Source organism: Pocillopora verrucosa, chromosome 8 (assembly GCF_036669915.1).
Source record: "Pocillopora verrucosa isolate sample1 chromosome 8, ASM3666991v2, whole genome shotgun sequence".
NCBI lineage: Eukaryota > Metazoa > Cnidaria > Anthozoa > Scleractinia > Pocilloporidae > Pocillopora > Pocillopora verrucosa.
This window is the reverse complement of record NC_089319.1, coordinates 1,862,752-1,878,781: the sequence shown is the minus strand read 5'-3', so window position 1 is coordinate 1,878,781 and position 16,030 is coordinate 1,862,752. Positions and strand designations below refer to the sequence as shown.

At 37.0% G+C, this 16,030-nt stretch overlaps 2 protein-coding genes across 7 annotated transcripts; one reads left to right on the top strand and one right to left on the bottom strand.

The window, feature by feature from the left end:
• On the top strand, positions 1-1,134 carry LOC131789203 (uncharacterized). Its single transcript, XM_059106291.2, has one exon. It carries the CDS (start codon positions 1-3, stop codon positions 1,132-1,134), a length of 1,134 nt encoding a protein of 377 aa, XP_058962274.2.
• A 741-nt stretch (positions 1,135-1,875) lies between these two features.
• Positions 1,876-11,749, bottom strand: LOC131790993 (RYamide receptor). Of its 6 annotated transcripts, none has more exons than XM_066171263.1 (6): positions 6,589-6,607; positions 6,008-6,094; positions 4,828-4,988; positions 4,555-4,642; positions 2,826-3,820; positions 1,876-2,311 (listed from the first exon to the last, which is right to left on the bottom strand). In XM_066171263.1, the coding sequence occupies exon 5, from the start codon at positions 3,797-3,799 to the stop codon at positions 2,834-2,836; it is 966 nt and encodes a 321-aa protein (XP_066027360.1). In that variant the 5' UTR covers positions 3,800-3,820; positions 4,555-4,642; positions 4,828-4,988; positions 6,008-6,094; positions 6,589-6,607; the 3' UTR covers positions 1,876-2,311; positions 2,826-2,833. The 6 variants fall into 6 exon arrangements, with proteins under 6 accessions (XP_066027360.1, XP_058964280.1, XP_058964299.1 ...); XM_059108297.2 differs by having other exon boundaries at positions 4,842-4,988; XM_059108316.2 differs by lacking the exon at positions 4,828-4,988.
• Positions 11,750-16,030: the final 4,281 nt, after the last annotated feature.

Genomic DNA, 16,030 nt, shown 5'->3' with positions numbered 1-16,030 from the left:
ATGTTCAGCCCAGGTCACTCGAGGTCTTCTTCTTGTTCTTTAACTGTGGGTGATGGTCCGGATTTTTTAGAGATTACCATCAATGAACCTTGTGTGGATGACGACACCGATTTTATGTTTCCTTTGGGGAATGAAGAGAAATTTGGCGGGGATCAGGTCGATGCGAATTCAAACGTCGGCGCCGCAGATAATGCATCTCAAAACCTGGAGGTAAAAGAACGTCCGCGGTTAAATAAAGCACAAAGTGAAGAAGATGTAGGCGATAACGAAGAGAAACGTTATGAAGAAACAAGGATACATTCAATCGGAGGTAATGAACGCACTAAGCCAAGTTTGGTGACAAGCAAACAACACATCCCTGGCAAAGGAGAGGTGCTAGCTAAGAACTTGGACAAAAGAAAGTCAGTTAAGGGTATCACACCACCAAAGAAAGGAGACAAACTTCCCGAAGTGGGAAGCCATGTAAAAAAACTGAAAGCTGTAACTAAGACTGCAGCAATTTGGAAATCTCGTACTCTGGCAGACGGTTTCAGCGTCGGAATTGATCTTTCGCAAAGTGGAAATGAACGGCCTTCTGCATGCAAGGGAACTCGGCCTTTGTTACGAAATCTCTCGAAAAGTAACGGCGATTTCTCGAAGAATCATAAGAAAATAGGGCTGCGTGACGTTGCGACGAAATGTTCTGCCCAAAAGAAAGAATATAGATTAAATTCTCTCGATAACAGGAGGAAATTTGGCCTAGCTAAGCGGAGCGGAGCTAGGTGGCTCAAAAACACCATACGTCACGACAAAACAGAATTACCGCCGATTGATTTCTCGTCAAAGGGCCATTATTCAACGCAATGGAACCCAAAACAGAGCATTTCTCCGTATTCCGAAATCAATATTTTAAAAGAGCACTATACGTTTGAAACGCACAGGAGAAAAGAGCCTGAATTAAAAAGAGTCCTTTTGGAATCTGTTATGCAAACCTTAGAAAAGACTCAGCTGGGTGGAAAGAGCAGGGGTGACTTGGTAAAACATTCTATCTCTTCGCTGCAACAAAACAACGGTCGGGAACGATTTAAGAAGAAAGCGATACCTGTCGTAAAAACTGCATTAGCTTTCAAACATCCTAGCAACAAGTTTATCTGAAAAAGTCGGCGACCGCAATGATACAGCTGTTCTTATATACAAGACAAAACACAACATTTGCCCGAAATATATTGCAGACCTTTTCCAAATGACAATGAAGAAATTGTAAAATGGTTTCCGTGTTTACATAGCCTGATGTAAACACGCGGGAGGTTGGGAGAACACGAGATAAGTGTAGGAAACCACGACGCGAAGCGGAGTGGTTTCCAGCTTATATCGAGTGTTCTCCCAACCTCCCAAGTTTTTACATCAGGCTATGTAAACACGGAAACCATTTTACATTTCTTTCATAAAATAACTAATGAAAGAGGAACGAAAACCGTGTTTACATACGCTCATGTAAAATGGTTTTATGGCCAATCAGAGCGCGCGTACTATTTGAATTATTTTATAAACACCAAATATTCACTGAGAAACAAGGAGTTCGCCGTGCCCAGATTTAATACAACTACACATGGAAAGCATTCCATCACATACATTAGCCCAAATTTGTGGAGTCTAATACCTAAAAATATAGGAGACCTTCCCGCATTATCTGTATTTAGGCAGCGTATTAGAAAGCTTGATTTAAATTCCTTACTGGCCGACCCTCATTGTTCTGAATGTATTTTATGTCGTACATAATAGACACTTTAGTATTTTATTAAGTCTTTGCATATGTAAATAATATTATCTACTACGTACTTCTTTTATCAATTGTAAATAGTGTTATCAATTTTAATTATAATAAGTATTAACAGGGATTACTTGAACAATTTAAACAAATACTGAGACGTTTATTGGTCTGTGTTATCCATATATACAGCTGCACGAGAGCAGTAAACGGCTACTACGTAATCCATAGGCAAGTATTACAAATCTATGTGATATGTCTGTGATCTATTACTGAACAGACGCACGGCAACTTGGAATCTATTTGTTTTATATAATAAAGAATTAAAATAGACGGAAAAAAGTTTTAATGATGACGTCATCTATACGTCTGTCCTTCAATAGATCATAAGTGAGAACCAATCAGAATGCGTGCACAACTTAGCTTATTATATAATTATAATGACACAATTTTTTGCTTAGGTGAGATTTTAAAGGCTAAAGGTTCCTGGAATGGGTACACTTTCCAAAATATCACTCAGTGGAGTCGTGTTTCGAATTTCCATCACTTCACTGCTCGTTCAACCTACAAAACAATAAGTGCAGAAACATTATCGCAAAGGCAGTTGGGTAAAACTCCACTTTGCACTGAGGGAGGAGATGGAGGTGAAGACGTAGACCATCGATCGCCAGGCTTTTTTTAGGAACTCAAAGGTTGCTCCAGGCAAAAAAGTTTTAAGCTAACATATGATTTCCCCGACTAAAGTTGCCTGCTTGATATTGTAACGATTTCGTAGTGAGAAATTCTATCTTGGTCACTCATAGGAGCTCGAGTTAAAGAGTTAAGACAAAAAAAAAATTTGATAATCACAAAAAGGCCATGTTAACAGGGCACAGTTGTAGCCAACAAATTTTTACTCGGAGAGTGAAATATTGCTTAAACTGATGTAATTCCCACAAATACAAATTTAATAAGTGAACAAGTCCTCTAAAACTGCAAAATAGTGTTCTAAAGTCGCCAAAGATTTGCCTGGTACAATCGAGATATTGAGTCATAAATATCTATATTCAACATTATAGGTAAAGACAAGCATAGTTACTTTTATTTTCAAACTGGAGTAGTCTGCACTTCCGGTGAAGTTCGCTCGCTGTGTGAGCTGAAAGAATCATGATCCAATCTTCTTTTCTCGCTTGGAAGATAGGCTGGCTTCTGGCGCGGAAAACTACAAAATATTTTCTGTGCCGCTTTTCTAAACTGCGGCATTTTTAAGGCAAATAAGAAAGGGTTAACCAGAGAGTTTCCGTAATGAAGTATCTTGGTGGAAAACACAGCCTCTATCTCTATGCTCACTGGGTGAAACTCATTGACTATGTTCAGGACTATGAACGGCAACCATGTTGAAAGTGATGTCAGAGTTAAGATTGTTACAGTTACATTTAATCGTCTTTCACGGCTTTGATTCAAGCGCTTGGAACTGAAGAACAGGACTTTGACCCAGATAACAATGTACGAGGAGCCGATGGTAACCAGCAGCATACAAACAATTGGCATCCAGGTGTATAGAGAGTTAAATTCTTCTCCGAGATGAATTCTAATTCCTGGAAGCACAGCGGAAATAGCCCATAATAAGAACGCGATGACTGTGTATGCGAAACGTTTTGTCTTTCTATACTTGGTGGGGTATAACGTTGAGTAAAGTCTTTCCACAGCGATGGCGGAGAGGAAAGCGATTGAAGAAATCCCGGAGAACATGTCCAGGAATATGCTAATGGAGTACAAAGTATCTTTGTACTTGGAAAACGGCCATAAGTTGTAAAATCCTCCTAAGATGTAAACAAACAGAGGCGCCGCAAGACCTCCCACGAAAAAATCAGCAACGGCTAAGTTCATTAGGAAGTAATGGCGATGTTGTCTGCGTAGCTCTATGGTCTTGGCAAAGACTGTGATAATGAACAAGTTTCCGATTGCCACAATGACAGATTCGACCGCAAACGCAGTACACCATGCCGTGACGTCAGAAGTAGTCATGAAACTCGCTGTTCCCACGGCAATGTGTTGAGAGGAATTGTTCATGATTAGGAGATGATTTCTAATCTGAAATTGAATGAAGAAAGTTATCTCATGAGGTGTTTCACATTTAAGGCAATGCTCTTTTCTAATAATGAAAAAATTCTAGAGCAGGCAGAAAGATGAATTAGATTTGGTTAAAATTTGCGTTGAAATATTTCAGTCATAAGATTAAATTAGACACCGCTCGAACTTTTATAAAAGGTGAAATCACCAATGCAGTTATTAAAAGCAATTCATTAAATTGTACTTTCACCGAACCATTATCTGAAAGTGAAAGGGAATTTTTCAAAGCGAAATTTTAAAGTTCCCCTGATATTTTGTCTTTTTATAATTCCTGATAAATACTCTTGGGTCAAACCAAAAACCAAATGTTTATTGCATCACGTAGGTACAAAGAGGTTTGCTTTTGGCGTTAGGATCTCAATTACCTGTTACTGACAAGAATAAACTAACCAAAGGCTCTGTCTTTTTTCCAGAAACGCAGCAATTAACTTCCAAATTTTTCGTGACTGATTCCTAATTTACTTCACACAAGCACAGATTTCTTAATTGAAAGAGTCCTAAATGGGGTCTCCTTCCGATTAAATGTTTACGTTTCGAGTCGTTTTAAAAAATGACACGATATGCACTCAAGCTGAGAGGAAATTCTGTGGAGAAAAAAGACATCAAAGGGAAAAACTGAATCAGCGAAAGGAAATCTGGCCAAAGGTGAATAAGGAGCATTTAAATTCTTGAAATGTATATCAAATTTTGTTTACCTTTTTTTACGACGGTAACCGCAGGAAAGTCTTCTGGTAGAATGTATCGGCAATAGTTTTTTGGGTGAGCTCGGTGTCGTGTTTCAACCTGCAAAAATTGAAAGACGATTTTTACATCGACTTTTTCTTACCAAACCTATTTAAACTTTCAGTGTGGAGCCATGGGAGAAACTTAGCATTTATCATGGTGATAAAACCATTCTAATATTACGAGTTTCGTTGAGAAAATGACTGGTAAATATTGCAGATACACAAATCTTTTGTATTACCTACCAGACCTTACTCACTTGATACTTGTGGTGACAGTGCCAGCGATTAAGCCAATGATTTCTCTCAAGCAAAACACAAACTATTCAGGACTGAGATTAGAGAGATTTTTTTAATTTCCAGGCGTTACGTCTGTGGCTTTGTTTTTCTTGTACATTTCCCTCTCACTTCGCACACAATGAAAAAAGAAATACGATTTTTCAAATTCAAATCCGCCTTCGGAAATCACTCCACCGTCTCAGTTTTGACAGACCGCAAACAATGTCTTAAAATACCAGGTGATTGCTACATCCGCTTGCTGATTTCTCTTTGTACTCAAATCTCTTTCAAAATTCCGCCAGCATTCTATTTTAAGGAAGCTGTATGTAACTGATTGTGCATGTCTAACTTGCAAGGCCGGTTGGACCACAATGTCAGAGCTCAGTGGATTTACAAATACACAATAAGACCTTAATTCTACATCAGTGTAAAAGTGGTAATGTAGTTTTATTAACGTGATGTGTGCAAGATTTGTTTTGCTAGCTGTCGTGGGAGTGGAAAAGAGTAGATTTACTGCAAAGATATTTATTGACTATTTATTTGGTCTACAGTTTTGTGGATGGAACCGAAACTCAGCAGGTATCGCCGATCAGACTGAATGTTTTGTTCGAGGTATTTCATGCATACAAACATGTTTGGAATACTTGCAGTAAATATGTTTTAAGCGACCTATTTCTAATGAATGATCGACCGGAGGCTGTTTTTTGTATTCCGGATATATCAGACTGAATACTCCGAACTGGAAAAAAAGGCATCTCGTATGTCTTTCATCAGACTAAATTCCGGTTTAAAATAAAAGCAATTTTTCAATGAGGAGATTGCAACTGAAACACAAACCAAAAATGATAAAAAAAGGTGAAATTTTATAGAGTGTATTTTACAGATACTCCATTCGCGTTTATATATCATCTTTGAATTTTTTCTTTCATATGAAGTTTCCGGTATTTCACGCTGCAGGTCTTCAAGTTTCTCCTAATTCGCTGAGATATTCTTTAAGTGGTGCCTAAACCTCTCACGAGGTTCATAAATTTACGAGTTTGACCCAAGAATGCTTATTGAAAACAGGAATTAAATTCAAAAGGTAAAGACCTCATTGTCTTCAGCAATTTATGAATTCTTAGAAAAGAGGGAGCATAGTTTGACTGACCTTGACTTCCGCATAATAATATTCACTGCTACCAATGACATTTCTTTCCCATACTTCTCTCGCTAAGAAGATCGGACTATTCGAGCTCTGCATGCAATAAATATTGTTAAAAATAGAAGGGTAACCACAATTAGAAAAAGGTCATCTTGATTAGAGCGTTTCCGTGGTTAAAAATATTTTCAAAAAAACGCAGGTATGCAGATCAAAGTCTTAATAAAACTGAGCTGGGAGAGCGACATGGAATTTTGTAAGAATTTACTTGACTGTAAGGCAAGGAACAAGAAACTGTTTTAAAATTTAAGAAGTTTGTTTCTTTTTCGCGACGGATTAGATATTCAAGAAGAAATTGATTTTAGCGTGAATTCAGTTAGTTGACGAATAATGGTTATTTAGAAATGGTCTAAATTCACCTACTAGTCTGTGGCTTCTGCATTGTTTTAATTCATTCTGAAATCACTATTCATGAAATTATTTCATAGTACGATTCAAGGGAATATGAGGCTCACCTCAAGAAAATCCCTTCATGAATACCGGTTGTACCAGTTTAAAACGAGATCGGACAAATTCGTCTTTAGACTTACCTTACTGGTGAGATTTTCGTTCTGCAGCATATACTAGTGATTTTTTGCGGTAACAACGACTCTGGATATAGGAGAATGTTTTTGTATTAAAATATGAACAAAAAATTCATGATAATGAAAAGTTAAATAATTATAGCGAAATAACAAGACAGAATGAGTCTATAGGCAGCCAATCAACAACGTAAGACATATACTTCCTAAGACCTCACTGTTAATCATTGAACTTCCTTTTTCAGATTTTCAATATTTTTAGTTCCTTTTTTCATAGAATTCATTAGATATTTCCATGGTCTAATAATTTTACAATCACCGTGTGGACTTAGTATCTGAATGTTGCATTCCATGTTTGTAGCGCAATCGCTCCGACATGCAATTGGTAAGGTGATCCCTTCAAATCTTGTATCGATCAAAAGAAAATGTAATACAAACGAGTGCAATAAATTTGGCGATCTGGCTATGAAGAAAACTCGACAAAATACAGATTAGTTTTATTTTGCGGTAGCAATGACTCTGAATACAGCAGAATGTTTTCGTCTTAAAAATATGAACGAAGAATTCATGATAACGAAAACTTAAGGAATGACAGCGAAATAACAACACTAAATGAATCTATAGGCAGCCAATCAACAACGTAAGACATACACTTCCTAAGACCTCGCTGTTTATCATTGAATTTCCTTTTTTCAGATTTTTAATATTTTCAGTTCCTTTTTTCATAGAAATCATTAGTTGTTTCCATGGTCTTATAAATTTTACAATCACTGTGCGGATTTAGCATCTGCATGTTGTATTCCATGTTGGTAGCGCAGTCGCTCCGACATTCAATTGGTTATGTGATCTCTTCAAATCTTCTTGTCGATCAAAAGTAAATGTAATATAAACGAGTGCGATAAATTTGGCGATCTGAATATGAAATAAACTCGACAAAATAAAGATTTGTTTTATTCGTATCGCATCAGTTCGTTAATTTTATCTAACACTAAGCGTATGCGCGTTTCAGAAATTTCAGTTTTCCATAGCAACGCTTCAGTTTAAATGAACAATTTCACAAAACTTTCGCTGTTCCGTACTGTATGTATTTCTCAAGTTGTAGGATCTGACTTATTCTTAAGAATCACGTGCACGTTCGAGTGACAATCGACGATCTTTTCATACACCTTGAGGCAAATCAGATTCAACTCAGTGAAAGAGACAAAACCATTTTCAATTTATGTGCGGTGTTTATGGTTTGATGTTATCAATTTCTAGGAGCAGGTGGTCATCAGCGTGAAAAGTTTAAGCACGTCTAAATATCTGTCTTGGGACGATGTGCCCGTTTTCCACAGCGCCCAGGGAAAAATATAACATTGGAAATTTTTGGCGTTAGCGTTTCTGACAACGGTTGATATTTTGTTTGAATCGCTACTGGAACATGTAACTTGACTTGAATCTCAATATTAAATCAAAAATTTATTAATTTAAGAAATATATTTATATAGAGAAGTAAGTTTACCCTTCAATGAACTCTTTTCTTTATGAACTGTCTAGAAGTGTACCACTTCATGAGGAAACTGAACAAAAATATGACATAAAGGAAAATAAAAGTTTGCAATGAAAACGTACTTAAAATGAAATAGCAAATAGATTTTTTAAAGACCGAATGCCTCGAATAACAATGACACGAATTGGAATTTTAAGTAGAAAATAAGTAGCCCGTATGTTTTCCATTGATGTTTTTTTTTTTGAAAGGAAAAAATATCTGTTTACTTAAGAAAAAAAAATCAAGAAAAGCTCTAAGTAGGAAGAAAAATGATAAATTCGGGCGACAAAATAATTTCAGTAAGTGCATCTCTATCTTTACAGTGGACGCCGAGCAAGTTTTCTATTTTTTATCACAATTTTTAGTCTGGTACTCAAGAAAAGATTTTGAGTGATAATTTTGAATTAAAGTAGCCACTACAGACACAATAATGTCGTTACCGCTCTTACCTTGACGTTACCCTGGCTTTCTTTCAAATAAAATGATGAAAACTCTTCTGTCGTTTATTTGACATTTGCATAAACCAAGCTTGCATTAATTGTGGTCTAAACGCGATAGGAAGAGGAGGTGAGTTTGTTTGTCAATCACAGTTAAATGACAACTAAGAATGAAATTCATTTGACTTTTCTTTGCCTCCAAAGGAGAGCTTGCAAAAAAATATTGGAAATGACTACCTTGCACGCAGAGTTGAAAGGAAAAAAACTTAAAGGCTAAGGATGTTTGCGTGTGGTTTTTCAAGGTGAACAATAACGCTGGTATTTTATTATGTGAACGGCTGACCGCGGATTCCTTATGATTCACACCACTCATTGACAACAGATGCATTCACAAAAATTTAATTATTATCTTTGTGTTTAATGCAGAACGTGACCAGAATTTGCCAAAGCAATTTAAATTATGAGCTAGGCGAATTTTTCAATACTGAGCAGCTCAACAAAATTATAGTTCAACCAATTTCGTTTCGTCTCTTTCTTTATAAAAGTAACGGTTTAGAGTTAAGTAAGAAAAAAATTTAAGGGAAGACTTGTTTTCGAAAAAATAAATGGCGGAACACAGATGTAATGCTTCCGTTGATTTTTCAGTTTTGGGTTGTTTGGAAACCGGAGGTGCAAGAGAGGGCAAGATAATTATTGTACTGGTAGTATTTAAGGAGCTTATTGGTTGATGAAGATTGCACTCATATTTAAAGAAAACATGTAATCTAGAGTTGTATATATCAGTGTTACTTTCTGAGGAATTAAAATTAAGTTCACATAGGATACCCAATTGCGTTCATAAGGAAAATATGTAAACCAGACAAATCTTAAGATTTTTGCGATGGCTGTGAAAGCCAAAATTACAACGTTCGCTAAAATGTGGTATATACCTGTAATCGCTACAAAGGTTTAATGTCTGCGATCCCCGTGACTACAGCTGTTTGAGAGGATCATAATTAAAGAACCAGGCTATAATTTTCAACTAAGAGGTATTTCAAACCCTCGAGCAGTTAGTTATCTGAATCAGATAACTAACTGCTAAATTCACCTTTTCAGAATTTCTCAGAGTTCTAAAGATAGATATTCCCTCACATGTTTTATCGTTTATTTACCTTAATTGTTTTGTTTATATGTTTGTTTTTTTTTTATTATAGAATAAGTCAATTTTAACTTTCTGTGCTCTCTGTGCCCTCATCTAATAAAAACATTGGTCTTGTGGCATATACATCAGTAAGGGTGTCATTGAGTGATGAATTCCGCGCGTTTAAAAAATTCGGTCTCTATTAAAATAAGACAAAGTAAAACTGCCTGCGATCTTTCAATCCCCAAAAACCTTTGGTTTGCAAGAATCGATTCCAACCTAAGACATCTTGGAGTCAACAACGCAGGCACGCTCGATCAAATAGCGAGGGAAAGGTGAATTGTTTTAGATACTGAAAATGAGTAATTTGCTGCAGTAAGCTACCTTGTTTGAGTTGATTGATCTGTAAATAATTGTTTAGCTTGTTACGAGCAAACGAGCTCAAAAGCGAACCACTTTGTTCATTCACTTCCCAACTGATTGAATTTGCTTTCAGCCGGTTCAGCTTGCTGTTGTCAAGCATTTTGCTATGCAGTGTTCGCACTCGAAAATAAAAAAAATTAAGGTATTTACAAAGCGATTCAAGATACTCACAGAATTGCCAAGGTCCAAATTAGCGAGAATCAGTGAAACCTCTAGTAGCCTTCTTTAGATCTTCGCTGTGGTGCTATGATAGAATCAATTTCATCAACATTGTCTGTGACACAAGTGACACAATTTATAATCGTGTACTCTATGTTTACATTTGCATTTTCTCTATTTATATGTATGTCAGCCACAAATATCCCCTACTACTAAGTACATCACTCTTGAATACTGGCGTAGTTTTTCCAAATTAGCCGAATATATATCGCTAGGACTAAAAAGGAGTTACGATCGCGATTTATCCTTAAATTGGACGACTCAAAGGCCTATTGTCACGACTACTTGTGCTGACGGCGAGGTGCAAGAAACTCTTTAATGGATTACTTACGGTCCTTGTAAGAATAAAAAAGCCTTTTACCGTCTTGAATTATAGCTTTGTAAAATATGATAATTGTATTGTTATCTTTACTTTTTCAATCAATTGTGTCAAACAGCTCGTTAAATAGCTAAGGAAGACGTTGACATTGGACCTTGTTAGATAAATAGTTTTAGTTTTGAGATGACATAGCCTATATTCACTCAATATTTTTCTTTGGTTTTGATTGGACAGCATGGCCTAGTACTTTCAATCTCATTGGCAATTGAAATTTACTGCTTAATTTCCAAGGGGCTGTAATTCTGTTCGATTTGGCGTGTTTGATGATAAGCATGATTTGTCATAGTTATATCTTTTTTTTTTGTACTTACGCAGTTAACACTCCGCCGTTAAAGCATTCCAAATTCCTATGCAGTCTAGAAATCGCTCACATAAATACGCACTAGGTTGTCCGATGTCGAACGATATGATTTATGTATAACACTCCAGCTTGTTTAAGTATTCAAAGCGAAGTCGTCTGAATTGCGTTAAAGACAGGAAAAACGTCAGTTACATTTCACTAATTAGTTTGACGTTCAAAGCGAAGTCGTCAGAATTGTGTCAAAGACAGAAAAAACGTCAGCTACCTTTCACAAATTAATTTGACGTTTAGCTACTCTCTTTCATTTGCGATCAGAGTTCATTTTAATCGCAAACATTTGTAAAACTCAGTGACTTATTGCTTTGTTAACACCTCGGGAAAAAACATTGACGCGGTGGTGTAAATCTCGAGAAGTGTAAATAATATCGATCTTTATAATGTTCGCGGCCTTTCAGATTTCAGACTGTCTTTTGAATGCAATCCCTAAAGATTTTTGACTTGAGCAGGCAGAAAAAAGCGACTGTCTTTGGTGGGCGAACGAATCATACAAAAATAAAATTTATCGACGAGTCACGGATAAATACGTGATCAGATGGGTGAGCATATAATCCAGAAATGGTCTACACAACAAACTATTTAAGTGAAAATCCCTTTTGTTTAAGGGAAAATTCGGATCTTACCTTAGAAGATCAGTATAAGAGAGCGTGCGTTTTTGCCTTTCGTATTTCTGAGTCGTGGTCTCATCGTGGATTTTAAGTTAAAATTGTACTAATTTATGTATGCATGAATGCACACCTTCTTTTATTTAGTTAATTTACACACGTCCCGGGAATTATACGGTTCTTTTGTGGTATTATTATTTCAAATTTATGAAGTTAATGAAAAATACGAGCATTTGAAAGAAATACAATAGTTTAATCCAATAATTTGGGCAATCATCAGATCCTCTGAACGTTAGTGCGCTGATATGGACCACCGGTCTCTTCATAAAATAATGCAAAACAGTTAAGTTGTTTGCCACGAATTGACTGATTTCAAAAATACCCTTAACTTTTTACTTGAGAATGGCGTTAGGTAAAGCACATCTCACTGGTAGCATTAACAGTGATAATATTGAAACCGTCATATCCAAAGACGGCGTCTTTTCAGGGACAGAATCGATGTTGACCACGGTAGATGAACAATCGTGACTATGTGCCTAACCAATGATGAAAACATGCGCCTGGGAAAGCCTCAGCCCTTAGCTTGATTTGAAAACTGACAAAGAAAAAAAAATCATTCGAACTTTGGTCAGAAAGACTCATAACTATTCTGAGAAAATAAAAATTGTTCACATAATTTGTCAACAGATCTGAGGGAAATCTGTATTATAAAATGAAATCGAATTAAAAAGGCATAGTTTCTGACGAGAACATTTTCATTCAAGGCTGGTTATAAATCACGAATCAACACGGTCTCCTTCTTTCAGAGAATATCTGATCGAAATATGAAAAATGTACCAGGTGGTGTTGTTAATATATAATATAATTATAATATAATTCATAAGACTTTTTCGGCATCATCAGCGTTTTTTTCGTCTTGTTTGTTATTTACGTTTATGTCATTCGCTTTTTCAATCAAGAGGAAATATTTGCATTTGTCAGGACAAAGGCTTTTTTTTTAAATTTCAATCCTTTTGCCATTTTCTCGAGCTTTTTCCAAGGGGAAACTAACTGTTGGAACCAAAGCCGTTTGCGTAGAGCTTGTGTCCATTGTAACATGCCTAAGCCAATAGTATTCCCGACCCTAAGGTGCTTTTGATCTGTGCTACAGTTTATGAGTCCTAAAAAACGAAACAGACGTTGTTCTGTTTGCACAGAGACTTATTTTGTGCTCCTAGATCAGATCTTGGAACATGGGTTCCACATGAAAGCCCTCTCTAGTTTGAGCTGAGTTATTAAATAAATGATTTTCGCAATGCCGGTTTCATGCACGGTTGGGTCAAAAATAAGAAGAAAACAGTGACGTAGATTAGGAAGAACAAAATGAAAATAAATCTGAAGCTACATCTGACTTAGAAAGAGTATGTTAAGGCCATAATCTGATTCCTGAGAGATATTTTAGCAGTGGAGCTCTCATCTGTTGAAGATAATGACGTGTTTGTATTTCCATTAGGACGTTTGTTTGTGGCCGCCCTCTCGTCGCAATCGACATCACTGTCACGAATCAAATAAACACAAAATAAACAAAATTGAACACAATCATGAGCCATGAGTAAATCGTAAGTGAAACTCCAGAAAATTACTGTAGCACGAGAAAAACTATTTGCCGCTGTTCTCAGTAGTCATTCCCCATTTATGTCGCGTCACGTTTACTTCGTCCCTCATTTACTTAAAATCACGTTTACTTCGCCTCCCGTTTACTTCACGTCAAGTGTACTTTGCATTCCGTTTAAAGTCACATTTACTTCGGATCATGTTTACTTTGCGTCACGTTTACCGCGACCCCGTTTACGTTGCGTCACTTCCACTTTACGTCACGTTTACTTCGCATCTTTTTACCTCGCAACACGTTTATTTTCCATCACGTTCACTTTTCTTCCCGTTTGCTTGGCTTCACGTTTCTTTTTCGTCCCTTTTGCTTTGCGTCACGTTCACTTCGCGCCCCGTTTGCTCGCCTTCACGTTCACGTTTTGCCCCGTTTATTTTCCTTCGCGTTCATTTCGCTTCTCGTGAGCTCGCCTCACGTTCTCTTTTCCCCCGTTTACCTTTGTTACGTTCACCTCACGTGCCGTTTTCTTAGCTTCACGTTTATTGTTTCTCTCGTTTTCTTTCTCTTACGTTCACTTCGCTTCTCGTTTCTCCCTTCATGTTCACTTTTTTCCCCGTTTACTTTGAGACTCGTTCGTTTCGCCCCATTGAATGTTCGCCCTGTTCATTTTGCACCTCATTTACAAACTCAATGGCTGAAAGAGGCAACTACTTTACACACGCGGACTGTCTCAGGCAAGCACGTTATTAGCATTAATGCATTTTTCTGGGATTTTGCGAAACAAAGGTTTCAAAGATCTACTTTCAAGGACGCTGCGAATTATTGCTTGCCTTCATGCTATCGTCTTCGTATATTACAGTTTAATATTGCACAGGTTCACTTTTTAAAACACAACTGATGAAACAAAAAATGCAAGGCCAAATTTTATTGATTCATCATTGAAAGATACAGTTAAATAGTTCTCGTATCATCAAACCATCTCAAGTACAGTTCGAAAATGGACGCCTCATTCGCGGCGCATACTTCGAACCGAGTCAGACAGAAATATAACACAGAGAATTTTGTCATCATACAGTAAAAACTCGCATATTAGAACCCCGCATTTCTGTAACAGGCTAAATAGCGGTCGGTCATTGAGAAATATGGTATGTTGTTTAATTGATCGACCTTCCACATGAAATTTTTTAAACCACAGTTTCTGGTATACGTGTTTTTACTGTCTGTGATGTCCACCAGTGTTATGTCGGCTTTCTTTGCACAATCAAAATAGACTATACTCTGTGCTCTCCGTTTCTTGCTCTTCTTCCGAAGCTTCGCCGTCATCTTTTGCTTTCATTCTGTTGAACAAAATCTCGTAGAAATCCAACGGCTTGAAGATGTCCAATTCTAAGGCCTGCCTCTGTTCCGCCGTCAGCTTCTTTGCGTTTTCAGTCAGGCGCGGATCCTTCAAGAAGATACTGTCACTTTCTCGGTCCATCGTGAAGTAACTGTTACATGACATGGTTTGGCATCTGCTTCTTGCTGCCTTTCGTTCGGAAAGTTCTTTCATTTTCTCCAGATGTTCCTGTCTTCGCAGATCCAGGACATCAGTTTCACTTGATCGACGCCTGCTCTCAAGCGAATGCTGAACCATGGCACTGTCACTGTCTCTTCTCTCCTCTGGTGTCATTTTTTCGGTTGAAATCTTCGGCTTCTTCTTAAAATGCTTACTGATTCTCTTCAGTACCTTCATGTTCCCTTCACTTCGATCTGTTGATGAAATCTGTGGCAATGGACTTCTGTCTGCAACCGACTGTTAGTGATGCAGCTCTTATATAGGCAGGGAGGGATAGACGGAATCTTTTGAGCCGCAATTAGAACAGGAAGCGTCATTTGTGTTCCTTGCGAAATACTTATAACTTTCAGAAGTAATATTCTCTATTTCCAAGGTACGCCTAGCAACATGACACCCTCAAAGGAGTTTACACCCTTTATGAAATCAAAGGAATCCGCTGAGAAGCCCAGTCATATTTATTAGAGTACTAATTAGATAAAAAATCTTAAACGGCTAATGAGATTGAACAGATTGGATTTTTAATCAATTAGCAGTATTGTTTTTTAAACTTCTGCACCCTATAATTTCTACGAAATTTTAAACATTGAATTAAACCTTAATTGAATAAAAATTCAATTAGATCAAATCAGCGATTGAAAGGCATACCAATTGACGTGTGGTTATGACAGAGAACTGCTGCAAATTCACTGCTAAGCTCTTTCGTTGAGTGGGGTTCTTAGTGAGTGGAGCTGTTAGCGATGAAGCTCATATATAGGCAGGGAGAGATAGACGGAATCTTTTGAACTTCAACAGGGAGCGTCAATTTAATTTGTACCTTGCGAAATACCGCTAACTTAGGTAGTGATAATTTTCATGACCAAGCTACGCCTAGCAACATGACACTCTCAAAGAAGGTTACGCCATTTATGAAATCAAAGGAATCCGCTGAGAAGCCCGGTCACCTTTATCATGGTACTAATTACAACAAACATCTTAAAATGCTAATGAGAAGTTTGGATAAATTAGCAGTAATGTTTCTGATGGACTTCCCCATAAATTCTGCAGGATTGCAAACGTTGAATTAAACCTCAATTGAATAAAAATTCAGGTCAGATGATTTTAAAATCAGATTCAATCAGCTCAAATTAGCGGTTAACACGATTTAAGGGCATACCAATTAACTTTGGGTTATAGCAGAGAACTGCAGCGAATTCAATGCTCTATCGTTTAGTTGGGAAAGATGCTAATATAAAAATTGTC

What these genes read in the sequence shown, in the direction of transcription:
- LOC131789203 (XM_059106291.2), top strand. Translation starts at nt 1, where the DNA reads ATGTTCAGCCCAGGTCACTCGAGGTCTTCTTCTTGTTCTTTAACTGTG.
- LOC131790993 (XM_059108311.2), bottom strand. Translation starts at nt 3,799, where the DNA reads ATGAACAATTCCTCTCAACACATTGCCGTGGGAACAGCGAGTTTCATG.